Source organism: Anopheles stephensi, chromosome 3, assembly GCF_013141755.1.
Source record: "Anopheles stephensi strain Indian chromosome 3, UCI_ANSTEP_V1.0, whole genome shotgun sequence".
In the NCBI taxonomy this organism is placed as follows: Eukaryota; Metazoa; Arthropoda; class Insecta; order Diptera; family Culicidae; genus Anopheles; species Anopheles stephensi.
This window is the reverse complement of record NC_050203.1, coordinates 53,698,878-53,712,411: the sequence shown is the minus strand read 5'-3', so window position 1 is coordinate 53,712,411 and position 13,534 is coordinate 53,698,878. Positions and strand designations below refer to the sequence as shown.

General features: G+C 44.9%; 4 protein-coding genes and 1 long non-coding RNA gene across 5 annotated transcripts; 2 read left to right on the top strand and 3 right to left on the bottom strand.

Moving 5' to 3' along the window:
- The first annotated feature begins 182 nt into the window (after positions 1 to 182).
- On the top strand, positions 183 to 1,591 carry LOC118513253. Its single transcript, XM_036058815.1, has 2 exons — positions 183 to 909; positions 978 to 1,591. The coding sequence occupies exons 1-2, from the start codon at positions 498 to 500 to the stop codon at positions 1,367 to 1,369; spliced, it is 804 nt and encodes a 267-aa protein (XP_035914708.1). The 5' UTR covers positions 183 to 497; the 3' UTR covers positions 1,370 to 1,591.
- Positions 1,380 to 3,037, bottom strand: LOC118513250. The gene is made up of 2 exons (XM_036058811.1): positions 2,714 to 3,037; positions 1,380 to 2,651 (listed from the first exon to the last, which is right to left on the bottom strand). The coding sequence occupies exons 1-2, from the start codon at positions 2,719 to 2,721 to the stop codon at positions 1,595 to 1,597; spliced, it is 1,065 nt and encodes a 354-aa protein (XP_035914704.1). The 5' UTR covers positions 2,722 to 3,037; the 3' UTR covers positions 1,380 to 1,594.
- Positions 3,038 to 3,354: 317 nt separating this feature from the next.
- Positions 3,355 to 6,021, bottom strand: LOC118513248. The gene is made up of 3 exons (XR_004906434.1): positions 5,745 to 6,021; positions 4,406 to 5,691; positions 3,355 to 4,317 (listed from the first exon to the last, which is right to left on the bottom strand). It is a non-coding gene; the product is annotated as an uncharacterized LOC118513248 (long non-coding RNA).
- LOC118513247 lies at positions 5,136 to 6,311 on the top strand. Its single transcript, XM_036058805.1, has 2 exons — positions 5,136 to 5,684; positions 5,772 to 6,311. Exons 1-2 carry the CDS (start codon positions 5,273 to 5,275, stop codon positions 6,200 to 6,202), a joined length of 843 nt encoding a protein of 280 aa, XP_035914698.1. The 5' UTR covers positions 5,136 to 5,272; the 3' UTR covers positions 6,203 to 6,311.
- Positions 6,312 to 11,685: 5,374 nt separating this feature from the next.
- On the bottom strand, positions 11,686 to 13,166 carry LOC118513245. Its single transcript, XM_036058804.1, has 2 exons — positions 12,694 to 13,166; positions 11,686 to 12,615 (listed from the first exon to the last, which is right to left on the bottom strand). The coding sequence occupies exons 1-2, from the start codon at positions 13,118 to 13,120 to the stop codon at positions 11,972 to 11,974; spliced, it is 1,071 nt and encodes a 356-aa protein (XP_035914697.1). The 5' UTR covers positions 13,121 to 13,166; the 3' UTR covers positions 11,686 to 11,971.
- Between the last annotated feature and the right edge of the window lie 368 nt (positions 13,167 to 13,534).

Genomic DNA, 13,534 nt, shown 5'->3' with positions numbered 1-13,534 from the left:
TAAAACTATTTTCTATTCATCATTTATTGTTCCATTTTTATAGAAAGTAATTGCTTCTTATTTTATTATTATTTATTTATTTATTATTACGATCAGACGCCGTATTGTCATCACAGCGTGTGATGACTGTGAATATTAATTTCACCCAAAAAACAATTAAAGAAAATTAATAAGGCATTTCATCCTCGTTATTTGCCATATCCCGGGCATGCCCGGTTAAGTTATTGCTTCTATTAACGGTATAAATTGGTTAATGCAATTAAATACTACCCACTGTATGTCTGGCGTCCGTTAACATGCGATAATGCTTCTCTTTGATTATGAATTGGTGATAACGGGCGAAAATAAACAAGACTCGGTGCTATGTTGCAGTGAGAGCTCTCATAAATCAGTGTAATTCGAGTCTTATTCACAATCACAACGTGCTGCTGATTCTTATAGTCATAAAAGAGCGAATACGATTCGTTTTCTGTTGATCAGATTCAGTCCGAGTCCTCATGGCGCTATCCAAAAGGCGATTAATTCAAGCACTTATTACGTGCTGGACATTGTTCGGCACTTTAAAAGCTCAGGAAGAAGCGCATCTTCCTGAATATTTGGTATTTATGAAGCAGTTCGCGGTGCACATACAGATAAGAGAGCCCTCCGGCATCATGATCTGGACCAGGGATAGTCCGCTGATTGAGATGTTCGGATTGGAGCTATACGTCGGTCGGAGCAATCACAGCCACCGGGAACCGTTATGGGACAGAGAGTTGCTGATTAACACAACCTCGCTTGTGGACGGTAAATTTCTCATTCATGACGCTGACATGGTGGTAGAACTGGGAGATACTATTCGCTACCGTTTTTCGATTTTACACAAGCAAACTCTATCGCACAGCAATTTTCGACGGATCCTGGTCACAGGTGAGCTCTGATGTGATGTGGCACCGGAAAGAAATTGATGGTTGAAATAAAAATTTCAATCGTTTCAGATCATCTGTTCTATCGACCCAAGAACAATTATTGCTTCTCTCAATGTCTCGCCAGCGATCAACGGCAAACGCACGAGGAGATTGCACATCTGAAGGAAATCCTCGAGCAAAAGATAAAACATTGCATCGGATCGCAAGCCTCAGAGTATTTGTTCTTCCCGTTGGAGAATGCCGCAAAGCTGGTAGCTGATCCGGAGCTATACGTGAAGTCACGGCTTTGGAATGTTGAAGCACTGAGGCCGCTGGTTAACAGCGTGGTCACAACGTACCTAGCCCACAACGGGGTTGGTTTCCGAATGTACACGCTGATTGACAAATTTAAAGTGCTGGAGCTGGGCCAAGGGTATCTGGACGTGATTGATTTCGATTCAGTGTTGCAGGAGTCTGACTAGATGCGGCTAATCGGTGTAAAACGGTTTATTGCATTCGTTTCAACTAACACTATGTGTTTTCAAAAAAAAAAAAAAAAAAAGAAGCAAGCATCTTAACTGGCAATTTTTAAAACGACTAAACCCAATGCGCGGACGTTACAGATAAAACACTTTAAAAACCGAAACTCAACTCTAGCTATCAAACTGGGCAGAATAAACGAGCGCAAAACAATGCCAACAATGCACCTACTGCCTGGCTCCCCTCCGTAAATCCTCATCGGTGGAAAACACCTTCTCGTGAGATTTCATGTGGTGGTCAAGTGTTTTGCGTTTCTTAAACTCGCGCAAGCACAAAGGACACTGGTACTGTTCGGCGATAATGCAACTGTGCTTGCGTAGCAGCTCGCCGGAAGCGAACGAGGAACTACAATCCCTGCAATGATGCAATCGTGCCGTTTTGAGCAAACCCGCCGCCGCGCTCGGTCGGTTCGGCTGCGTACTTTGGTGAAGCGTGGGGCCGGTGGACGATGATGATGATCGGATGAATGCTACCGTACGTTTACTGTCGCTAAAGGAAGAAGGTTTGTCGAATGCGGTGTTACACTTCGCTAGCGGAAGATTAATGGCAGTGACGGAAGTGCTGGGGCACAGCTTAAACTGGCCACCCGATCCCGTGGACGGTTGCGTCGTTACCGTTGCGATCGTTGAGGTAGAACATGCGGGTGCTTTCGATCGTTCTCTCGCCGGAAAGGAAGCTTTCATCTTGGAGTAGGAACTAGCTTCCAGCTTTCGACGGCCCTTTTGTATGTAATTATTGAGGATACGCTGATACTCTAAGGGTGCAGTAACATTGGCGTTAGTTTGTACTGGTGGTTGTGGGCCTGCTGCGAGGCTTTCGACGGAGGGCAAAGCAGAATGCGTTGCAAAACTTTGCAATTCCTTTTCCGCTGTTTCCTTCGGTGCTTCGGCAGCGCACCGTTGTGAACGTTTGCCGGAGAATTCGGTTGGATTAACCGCAATCGTTATCGCGTTCGTTTCCGACAGAATGACGTCCGTCCCGGGAGACACCTCGGTTAGGTACTCCATCTCGGAGAACAGCGATGGCACCTCCTTTTCGAAGCATCGATTGGAAGCAATAAAACTTCCCGGCGGAGGACTTTCCCGTCGTAGCTCCGCATCGAAATCCTTGCAAAGGTACTGCGTGTTGGCACTAGCTATACGGACCACATCTTCACAAATCTCCCCGAAATCATCGATGATGAACGTTTCCTCCGCGAAGTAGTGATCGTAATCGAAGCACATACTGTGAACAAGATCGCTACATTAGATTCGGTGCAGATACGACGCCCCGTCTAGACCACCTACCCATCCATCGTGGTACACTTTTCGCTGGATTTGGCTCCTTAAATGGCCAACAGCTGGCAGCAGCGGCGTGTTTCGTAAACAAAGCAGGTAAGCGCGTGCACTAACACACCACCACTACGAAGCGGCTTTTGAATGAAGCTAGCCTAGCCTGAGCATGATGCACCGTGCAAGTGCATTCTACAGCCAACTCACACCGCGTGAGTTCATATTCGATAATTTTCTTATCGATTCTTTATGCAGTTCTGGTTGTAATGTTCTGTGAAGAAATTCCGTTCTGGCTGGTTATTCTGTTTGTTGTGTTCGGAACTGTCAAATTTGCACAGCGTGCAAGAGCGAGATGAATAGATACGGATAGAGCGAGCACGTTCTATTATGGTGGCACGATGTTCGAAGCCGGAGCTTTATTTCGAAATTGTGGTTTTCGAAAATTTGAATTTCTTATCACGTGCAACAGTGGTTTTATCGACACAAAATTAGTTTTAACCGCAAAGTTACTATTTATTTTGAATTTGGAGTACACAAATCTCTAGTAAAGGAACATTTCTTTCTTAAAATATAAAAAGTGGAGAAAAATCCATGTTTTACAATATTTAATAACAAAATAGTGAATACACAGTTGAGATTTCAAGTTTTTTTTTCGTTTATTTATAGAGGCTTTGGGTGTTTGAGACTTCATTCGCCTCTTTTAAGATTTCAAGTATCACAGCTAAGAGGTCTTTCGTGCGAGTACGCGTTGATCTATTTTCTAAACTTTCAACCAATTCGCGGCATAATACACGACTACACCAGCTAACAACGCTATCAGAACCGTAATTGAAGCTTTTTGAACAATCCCCAACGCGCCACGAACTCTGGTTCCTGTATAATATGGCAGTCCCACACACACACACACACACACACACACACACATACACATCAAAGCGAAACAAAGCACAATAGACCGTGAAAACAATGGTAGGGAAACTTTGGGGGAAGTTTTGGCAGCAACATTTGTTCGGGTCATTGTTGGGCTTCGTTATCAAAAGGGCGAAGCAGCGCGTAACACGCGCCAAACTTTTCCACGTGTACGGTGTTGATGCATTCAGCGGAAAATCGTGATACATTTGCAGTTGAGAACCGGGAAGCATGCGTATGCGAGCGGGTACGCGAGAGGACACCGGTGTAGTAACCACCATGTAAGTTCGCGATTGTTGAACGTCGATCCGCTTCCGGGTAGTGTTGTATTGTGGAGAAGCATTTGCTGTTTAAATTGTTTGAAGTTGGTAGCACCCGCGGAACCAAAGCTTTGTGAAGTGGTCACGCTGTATGATATCATTGCTTGGCCTGAATAGAATAGGGTAGATGAGTCGAAAAATGTCCTTACAAGAATAAAATAACATCTCAATGCCCCGACTAACGTAGGTTCATACTTATGCCTCGAAACATTGTTTTTAATATTTTTCAACAAAGCCAATAAGCTTTTCTGGATTCTTGGTAACCGAGTGAAGGTTGCCCCCGAGGTAACGATGGCCCAGTGCCAGTCAGTATGACGTCGGTCTTCTCTATTAACACCTTCACACCGTGTCGGAGCACGTCGGAGAAACATTTCCAAGCCACCGCACCATCTTATAATGAAATAATTGAATTCGATTAAAAGCGCGAGCACGCCATTAAAATAATTTTAATGGTTTGGAGTTTTTCTGGCGTAATTACTTTTAAATTCCGCACCCGCAACCAATCATCGGGTCCGTATAGCGAAATGGCCATCCACCTCCCCGTCGGTGGGGAGTTTTCGCACCCATCTCGCTACCGGAAACCCTCTCGTGACTCTCGAGAGCACAGTATCACTGGGATGGGCTTTCCAAACCGGAAGCGGGAAAAATCCCGTGCGATAATGAATTTTTAAGCTACCGCAGTCTTCAGCCGAACGCTGCATTGAGGGCGAAGGGAATGGAGCCGGAAAACATGGGGGGGTTGAGGAAGGGTTTCGGGCGCGATGGAGGAAACAGAACGCACGGGAGATGAATTGTGCTGGCGAAATAAATTATTGTTTGCTTAATTACTTTCTGCAGCAAGACACGCTGCCAGTGGCAAATGGGATGTGCTAATGGTTGCGAAGGAAAAACGAGCGAAGAGTTCCGGGAAAACATTCCGATAAGTTTGTCGCAGCAAGGGGGACGGGTGAGCGGTCTGGAGGGGTGTAGTTTTCACTTTTAAAAGAAACGATGCTACGCAACGTGACCGGTGCAAGAAATTGGTAACAACTTGCTTCTTAATTAATTTATTCTAACTTCGATGGCGATTGCTGTTAATTGATGGGACGACAGCATCTTTGCGACAGCGGCGCATCAACGAGAAGCGAGATGAAGAGAGCTGGTGAACGAGAAGTGAACCTGAGGACTCACCCCTGACGTAGCTAGCGATAAGCTAGCTGGAAAAGGAGAACAAGAACACTTCGTGCGCATAAAACACTCGGCGGGCTGCAGTACAGTGAGTTTGTTTGTGGAGGCATTTTGACTCACAAAGTGCTGCGTTTGTAAAATTGCTACCAGAACCGATAAGGAACCGAACGCTCAAATAATGGCGCGTTACCTTCTTCGTGCGCTGGTTTTAATGGTGATGGTTTTTCGCTGGTCCAATGCCGGTTTGCTGGATTGGTTCCGAGGCGACGATTCGGACGAACAGCAGTGGGGCCACAAGGTAGGCAAGATTTATATCGAAGTCCTCGCACCGAAAGGCATTCGCCTGTGGACAGCGTACAATCCGGACACTGAGCTGCTGGGTGTGGAGCTGTACGTGAAGTACTACGGTGGCCGTACGGAGGCTCTCGACTGTGCCCTGTGCCAAAACGCTACCGATCCGGTGGATGGGAAGTTTATGCTAGAAGATCCCAACTTAGTGGCTCGCTTTGGGGATGTTCTTCAGTACTCCATCATCACTTTCAACGGGACCACCACGAAGCGACACCCGGCAAGGCGAATGTTTGTACGAGGTTTGTACTACAGGGAGTGTGTTAAAGCGTGTCGTTTTGATTTCTAATCTCAAACTTTACCTCTCGCGATGTGTTTTGCTGTGCTAGAGGAGCTTATCAAACCGAACGATCGGTGCGCCTGCCCAGGACGAGAGCGTCCCGTACTTCTTCGAGATGCACCGATGACTGAGGTGGACCTTCTCGAGCGGATGATACTGCGCGCACTGAGCAATCGGAGCGCTGTCTGTGAGGCGATCTCTAACTGGCTCGTACTGCGAGCGGAACCACGCAACGAGCAGGCCGATTTGCTCGAGTACGTGCGCACCTATCTCGATCTGTTGCTGTTGAGAGCGAAATGGCGCACGCTGGATGCCGGTGGCAGTGGTTGGACGAATGGACGACCATCGGAATTGGTCGTCGAGGTGGAAGATCATGTGGATGGGATTGCGTTCCAGGTGCGTTCCACCATCGAGAAGCTAAAAATGCTGGAACTTATGAGGTTCAGTGGGGTAATAGTGGACTATGATGGGGTTTTGTAAGCGTTTTAGATGTGGTGTTTGATAGTCTAGTGAGTAATGGGGGAATTCTAGTATAGGTTTAGCAAATCCTCGAAATTACTATAAATAAAATGTTTACAGTACTATGCTACCTTTAACTCGATGAATGCCTAAATACTTAACCGTTGGCATTCGTTATTATACAAAATATTTTCATTATACATTCTTCTATATAAATTGGTTTTTAATGAATAGAAACTTGCCATAGAACGAATTATATTAAACCAGCAACGAATAGCAGAGAACATCTGAAAATCCAAATATTTTGATCGATAAAATAAACGAGTGCCAATCGCCTGAATATAGGCAATACGTTAGGCAGCTATGATTCTTCTAATCTAATTATTTCTTAGTAAAATTTAGTATTAAACTTGGTTTTTTATTGTATTGGCGAAGGTGAATCAAACTATGACCAACTGAAAAGCTGTTTTTTTCTGATTATTCTACTTTTCTACCTAAATGAATTTTCATACAGCATTTATCACTAGAACCGAGCACCAACTGAATGCATTTAGCTGACTCAAAGTACTACAGCTAAGTTTTGAACCTATTTATTTCGACAGGTTTCGTCACTGTGTACAGTGCTATTCTTTGCGCAAATCTCGAGAGACTAAAACTATCAGGACCATTTTCATCTCGGACTGCATCAGGTCGCTCCCTCCCAAAAAGATGTCTGCTGTATGCCGACGATGTTAAGTTCTATCTTCCTGTGTCCTCGTCTCAAGACTTCCATTGCAGCTACGCTGATGCATTTACCGATTGGTGTTCCCCTAACGGGCTCATCCTTTGTGTGGTAAAAAAAATCTGTTTAATCTCGTTTGGTAGCTCTCAAAAGAAGCAGCTATATAGCTATCAGCTCCATGGTTCACCACTCCCACGATTCACTCTGGTAGAAGACCTTGGTGTGTGGCTCGATGACAAACTGTCTTTTGAGCCACATATCAACTCAGTCCTCGAGCGGGCCAACAAATTTTTGGGCCTCATCACCCGAATGGCATCTGAGGTCCGTGATCCGCTGTGCTTGATCATAGGAATCTTGATCATACAAATACAGCACAGCTTGATCATAGGAATACAGCCAGGCCGTATTTGAGGAATAATTTAAAAAAAACTTGACTATGTCGTTGCATGATCAAGTCAATTATTAGGACTGGTTAGTAATATATGCGTTTCTATGTACTAATACGTTGAACTGCTGGTTTCGATCTATTTTTGAATATACGTGCATAGCGTGATGGCCTTCTTCAACGAGATCTTTGGTGCGAATCAAATCCAACTAACGTCGGGCAACGTGCTTCGTTCTTCGTGGTTGGCATTGTCTTATGGACTATAACATCACTTGGTTGTTTCTCGGGATGTCAATTCTTGACAATATACAGCATGCCAGGCTCGCATTCATCAGGTTAATCTCGTCAATGATACCATCGATTACCAAAACGTTGTTTTTATCTGTGTTCCTGTATGCATCCGCCAGGACGCTCCGGTCTCGCGCAAAGCTTATTATCACAGCGTGTTGGACAGACGCTACAGAGTAATAACAGAGTCTTTTCTTTACACAAGTGATGAAGCGTAAATGTTAAAGCGAATTTCGTGTGGGCCTTGCAGTCTGATTGATATATGATAAATAGGCAACAAAAAATGTGATTACCGTTTGAATAGCTACTAAGCTCCAGTGGCGCCTTCTTCATGTGAAAGCTCAAAACTGTATGATACTCTAAAATTTTTTGCGTGCAATGGCAAACTACCATTTCTGCTTCCAACCCATATTACCCGGTCGCTATGTTTGATCGTAAAATTGGTGTCATTTAACAGTTCACCGATCTTGCTTTCTTCTTTTGGCTCGAGCCACATAGCCGAGCACTCTTGACTGGGATAATGACGAGCAGCCAAACAATTCGTTGTTGTTGATCACGCCGCCGTCGCCACCGCCGACGACGACGATGATGATGGTAATGGTTATGAGATATTAGCCTTTTTGCTGCTGCTGCTGCTCCGTGTAAAGTTGAAAGGTATTTTCAAAACCGAATATCCTAAGCCCTGGCAGCTGCCAGAAAAAGCCATATTTCTCGCCTTGCGGAAAGCCTACGCGAAAGGAGCGAGACAGAACTGGCGGTCGTCGCATAGCGTTTTGATGAAGTTTTCTAAAAACGTTTTGAACATCCGTTCCCCGCTGGCTGCCTGCTCTCACTCTCCTCCTCCTCCACCACTCAATCGGAAGCGCTCGGGGTGTGTTTCGGATTTTGCTCACCATTTCCTTTTGAGCCTGTAAGGTGCCTACACCGAGAAGGCAGGGCAAGCAAGCGAAGAAGAAGAAGCGCATGGAAAATGATTTATTAGTCCCGCATTAGAATGGCGTAAAGTGCGCCAGAAGGCTGAAAAGGGAAAAATACGCGCACTCGTTGTGGGTGTTTTTCCTTTTTTGTTGAGAATATGCGTGCGTGTGAGATAAAAACGCAAATGACTAACCAAAAATGGGGTGACGTAGAGGGCGTACAGGCGCGAGCAAAAAAGTGCTTGACTTGAAGGAAAAAAAAAATTATGACACCTCCCAAAATGAAACGCACCGGGTCCGTATCAGTGTGGGGCGATGCGCCACGAGATGGTGGAAAAGGGGGGCGAGACGAGAAAAACATGCGTAAAAGCCGAAGTGATGTGTTGTACATTCGCCGCTCGCTGGCGCAATCGTTGGAAAAGAAGTGCAGCGACCTTATGGCCAACACATTGGTGTCGTGTTTGATAATGGGGAAAAAGCGTAGCCGGAAAAGCCAGGAAAAGTGGGGTAGAAAATGAAGCAAGAAAAGAGAAGAGTAAGTAAGTATGGCAGAAGCGACTTGCCTCGAAAGGCACAAGCGAAAAGCGACCAACAAAAGCGCGTGATTTTTTTTGCTGGGCTTTTTTCGTTCGTCGATGGTTGGAGAAAATGATGAAAAATTCCTCTGCCAGGGTCACGGTGGACGGTGGTGATGGTGGTGGTAGACGCGATGTTTAGCGATGTAAGCGAGTAACGAAGCGTGCATCAAGCAGCGGGAGCAGTAAAGGCCAAAAGCACACACCAGCAAAAAATGGAAAAGGGATCAGGCGTTATGATTATGATTTCATGAATGATTAAAAGACTGCCATCCCATTTACCACCGAGAAAGCCTTTACATATACGTGTGAGTGTGTGTGTGTGTGCTATCTCTCATGCACACCCGCTGAAGGACCCGTGCCGTGCCGCATATTCTTACCCAAAATCACCCAATTTTCCTTCTTTATTCTTCAAACCCATTTGCACCCGAAAGGCAGGAACCGAAGCGGGTCTCGCCAATTTCGGTTGCATGTGATGATGATGGTGGCTTTAGAGAACCACTGCGCCACCATGCTTATTTTTTCATACTTCGGGGCTTGTAAGGGGTGTGCCCTTGTTTTTTTGTTGTTGCCTGTGTTGTGCTCTTCCCGGTGTAACGGCTAATTTTCCCGGACATGGCGCCACGTGTAATAATGGAGTCTTTTTATTAGGTTAAGAAGGATGCAAAGGGATTCTTGTGCATGCTGTTTTTTTTGCGTGCTTATGTGAGAGTGAACAATAAGGGCAAAAAAGGGAAATAACATCCAAAGCAACTACTGTTAGACGGAACAATATAGCGATGGTACAACATTTAGTTGAGCGTTATGGTAGCAAAGGGACGTACGGGGAGAGGTTTCTCCGGGTATGTAATGTATATCTGCGAGGTACTATTTTCCGGGTTAGTGCAACCACCATACGTGTGCTCGGGGCTCTGCATGATGATGGGTGTAATGAAGATTATTATGATCAGCAGGGTAATGGTGTTCGTTAGTGCTAGTGATTCGCGGAAGCAGCGAAAAGGAAATTACCGGCATGCTTTCTAACAACAGGTATTTGGTGGAAATAAATTAATGTATTGTTTTACGCCATCACGTTGCATGGTGAAGGTAAGGGGTAACAGGCAGACCAGCCGACTCTGGCATCGTTTTTCCTCATTATGATGGCTTTTTTTATATTCGTGGGAACGATACCAAGATTAGACTGGAAAAACTCGTCATTTGTTTTCATCTCACCAACAATGGAGTTTTATTTAATTTTTAATACCTGAATACGTGATAGATTAATTTTCCTTTTTCGTGTTTCTATTGACGCAACTGTAAGGCTACCGATTGACAGCATATCGAAAAACAAATGGTTGGGGTGGTTCGGTGGCCCATCCAGACCGCTCCGCCGTACGCAGGCCTGACTATTCAGTTACGGGTAAAATCGAGCCAAAAAAAGTCTGAAATGGAAGGCCTAGACCTCTCGAGAGCCACGTAAGAAGAAGAAGCAATGGTCATGAACCTTATGAGGCATGTGGCCTGGGAGTAGCAGGCGCCTCCATGCATATGTTTTAGAAGTTGAAACAAAAACCACTAATGGTTACTAGTAAGTTATGGACCAATGCACAAGAAATCCGAACTCAAGGAAATGTGATATTAAAATAGGGACAAGACATTGTTTGAGTACATTGTACAATAAGTACAGTGCAATTGAGCAGTCTTGTGGGCTCTATCTTGGAGTATGGCTGAGTCGTCGTTTGGAACAACTATCGAGGGCTCCGCTAGGTTTGAGAGTATTCAAAAATATTTCACTCGAGTTGCCCATAAACGCATCTTTGGTTCAACACCGTAGCCGTCTTATGAATGATTTTAGCTTGATCTTCATATGTTAAGCCCAATACTTTATGTGGCTTAGACTTGCTTTGATGATGGCCTGTAGCTTGTGTCTACCGATGCTCCAAGATCTGCTTTCATCTGTCTTTTCCTTCATGATCCCATCGTCCTAGCGATCCTGTGACTATATCTTGCCATACTGTTTAATGTAACAATGAACCGATTCTCTCACGTTTTCAGGTGACTTAATAACTTTTACTCTTACTTTGATTTTAACTCCTATGTTCCTTTCTGATGTTCCGCTGTAGCTCCGCTCTGAGGCGGACCTTTTTTTCTTTTTGGTTTCTATACTCTAATTTAAACACAAAAAGTTTAGTTCATTATGACCCATGAAGGCAGAAATTGGAAATAAAAGTACATGGAATACTAAATTATAATTAGATTAACACAACTCCACTCATCCTCTAAGTACTCCGATATCCTTTTCGGAGGTCTTGATCACAGCGAGGGTCTATCCATGTACTTTCCAAAGCCCTGGACTGCGTTTAGCAATGAGGTTCGTACTCTACGCAAGATCATGCAATTATGACCAATTTCGTGGTATCTGAGGCCTCAGGCACATATTTTAGAGTCGACATGCCTATAGGCTGGAGAGGCGAGCCCAATGCGAAATAGACAGACCTAAGTAGAGACATCATTCGAATGAACAAAACTCTGCCACCGGGCCCTATGAAGAGAGACTGTGAGACGTGCATCTACTCATGGGGTAGGATAAGTCAATCAAAAAAGGACTTTTCAGAAGCATCAGCTTTATTTTACCAAATTTTTGAATTCTTTTCGCTATTGCGCTTTCGTTCATCATATTTTTAGAAAAATTTCGAATAATGTTGTTGCTATCCCTTTTATTCATTAAAAATGGCCTGTCCCTATTGCTACATTGCTACTGTTACGACAAGTTTAATTACCATTCACTGAAGATGAAGATTCCACTCAAAGTCAAGTTTAGTTGAGCAATACTTATAGCATTTATTACGGCTATGTTTCAATCGGCCTTCACACTTTGAATTGAAGGAAAGAAAGAGATAAAATCGTAAAATATTAAGTTCCTTTTCAGTGTAACGCGTCGTAATCCTGCACAGTCGTTAGACCTTTCTGTTTCGCGTGATAAAGCACCTGCAGCTTATCGATCAGCGTATCCATTTCGAACACGATCGCGTTGCCGGCCGGTCGACCAGATACCAAATTTGTGTCCGCCAGCTGCTTCAGGTTCAGCACATCGGTTAAAAATCTACGCACATACGCTGTCAGATCGATCGACGGATCGTTCCGGAAATGTTCCGGTAATCTTGGGTACGGTTCCATGATGAGATAATTGGTGCGTACCTTCGGTCCTCGGCTCGGATCGGTTTGCACAAGTTTTTCCGGCTGTCCACGTACTCGGTCACTAAAGGTTCGAACGTCTATGAACGAATTGTCGAAGCAAAGGTTGGTGGTGGGATCGATTTCACAGTCGAGCTCGTCGGAGTATCCACCAGTGGACAGATCCTGATTTTCGCTCGATGTAGGCATGGTCGGAGTGGAAGTGGTCGTTCGTGGTGCTGTTGGTCGGCGTGTGTAGGAAGTTCGACTCGTTGATTGAGACGGTGAGACGGTTGTTGTTGTTGTGCGTGCCCAGGGAGGAATCGTTTGAATCGGTGGTGATTCCCTTGGGGTTGTGGCACTCCCACACGTACAGTTGTTTCTTATCATAGATCCTGTGTTAATGGTGGCAAAAAGCAGTAGATGGCTTAAACTGAACTCGAGGATCCCCGTTGCTCACTGGGAATACTTACGGAAAACGTAAAATTTGGTGGTATGCTTCAGAACTGCTCCGTCGGAAAAGCCCATGTAGGCCGTTATGTTAAGAACATCGCCCGGTCTAATGATGGCCTCCGTGTCGCGCACAATGTACTTGCCGTACACCACCTCCGACGTGTTGTGAGAAACGTCTGGAGTGGTACCGTTCGGATTGTTGACAAACATTTCGACCGCAAAGTATTGCGCTGTACTGTTCGGTCTGCGTGTAGACAGCTCGATGCCTTTCGGATCGTAGATGGCCATGCTTAGAGACATCGGGGGATGGTGTGGATGGTCCCGGCGATGATGATGATGATGATGTCCGTGGCGTCCATGATGATGGCGTCCGTGACACGACACTTGTTCGAAGATCACCAAAAGAATCACTAACGCACACGGTATTACGGTAAGTGCCCGAAACATCTTGACGAAGCTGCTGCTCTGGTTCGACTAACGTGTGTAGATCGACGGGACGGTATTATACTTACTTTGGACCTACGTACTTATCGCGGGTCAGGTTCAGTTCGCGTGATAACCTTACCGTTCGGAGCGCGTTTATGCATAGAGCGTATATGGAACGGAGCAAGTGGTGGAATGATTCACGTGTGGAATATTTGCAAGTATTTCCCCGATCGACAAGACAAAACAAGTACAGCATAGTCATGCGTAATCATACAACTAGGGTAGTTGGGAGCAGTAAACATGGAATAAGGTCTGTTTATGTTGAATTATTATTATGATTTCGATGAGGAGAAATACCTCTGGCAACGAAAAATGAACATAAAATAAACAGCCAAAATAAAAGTTTGAAAAGTTTATAAATTCATGTCTTGCGGC

Coding starts and splice junctions, on each gene's coding strand:
- LOC118513245 (XM_036058804.1), bottom strand. CDS start 13,120: ATGTTTCGGGCACTTACCGTAATACCGTGTGCGTTAGTGATTCTTTTG. Junction 12,616..12,693: donor CACCAAATTTTACGTTTTCC/GTAAGTATTCCC, acceptor CCATTAACACAG/GATCTATGATAAGAAACAAC.
- LOC118513247 (XM_036058805.1), top strand. CDS start 5,273: ATGGCGCGTTACCTTCTTCGTGCGCTGGTTTTAATGGTGATGGTTTTT. Junction 5,685..5,771: donor AAGGCGAATGTTTGTACGAG/GTTTGTACTACA, acceptor TTGCTGTGCTAG/AGGAGCTTATCAAACCGAAC.
- LOC118513253 (XM_036058815.1), top strand. CDS start 498: ATGGCGCTATCCAAAAGGCGATTAATTCAAGCACTTATTACGTGCTGG. Junction 910..977: donor TCGACGGATCCTGGTCACAG/GTGAGCTCTGAT, acceptor CAATCGTTTCAG/ATCATCTGTTCTATCGACCC.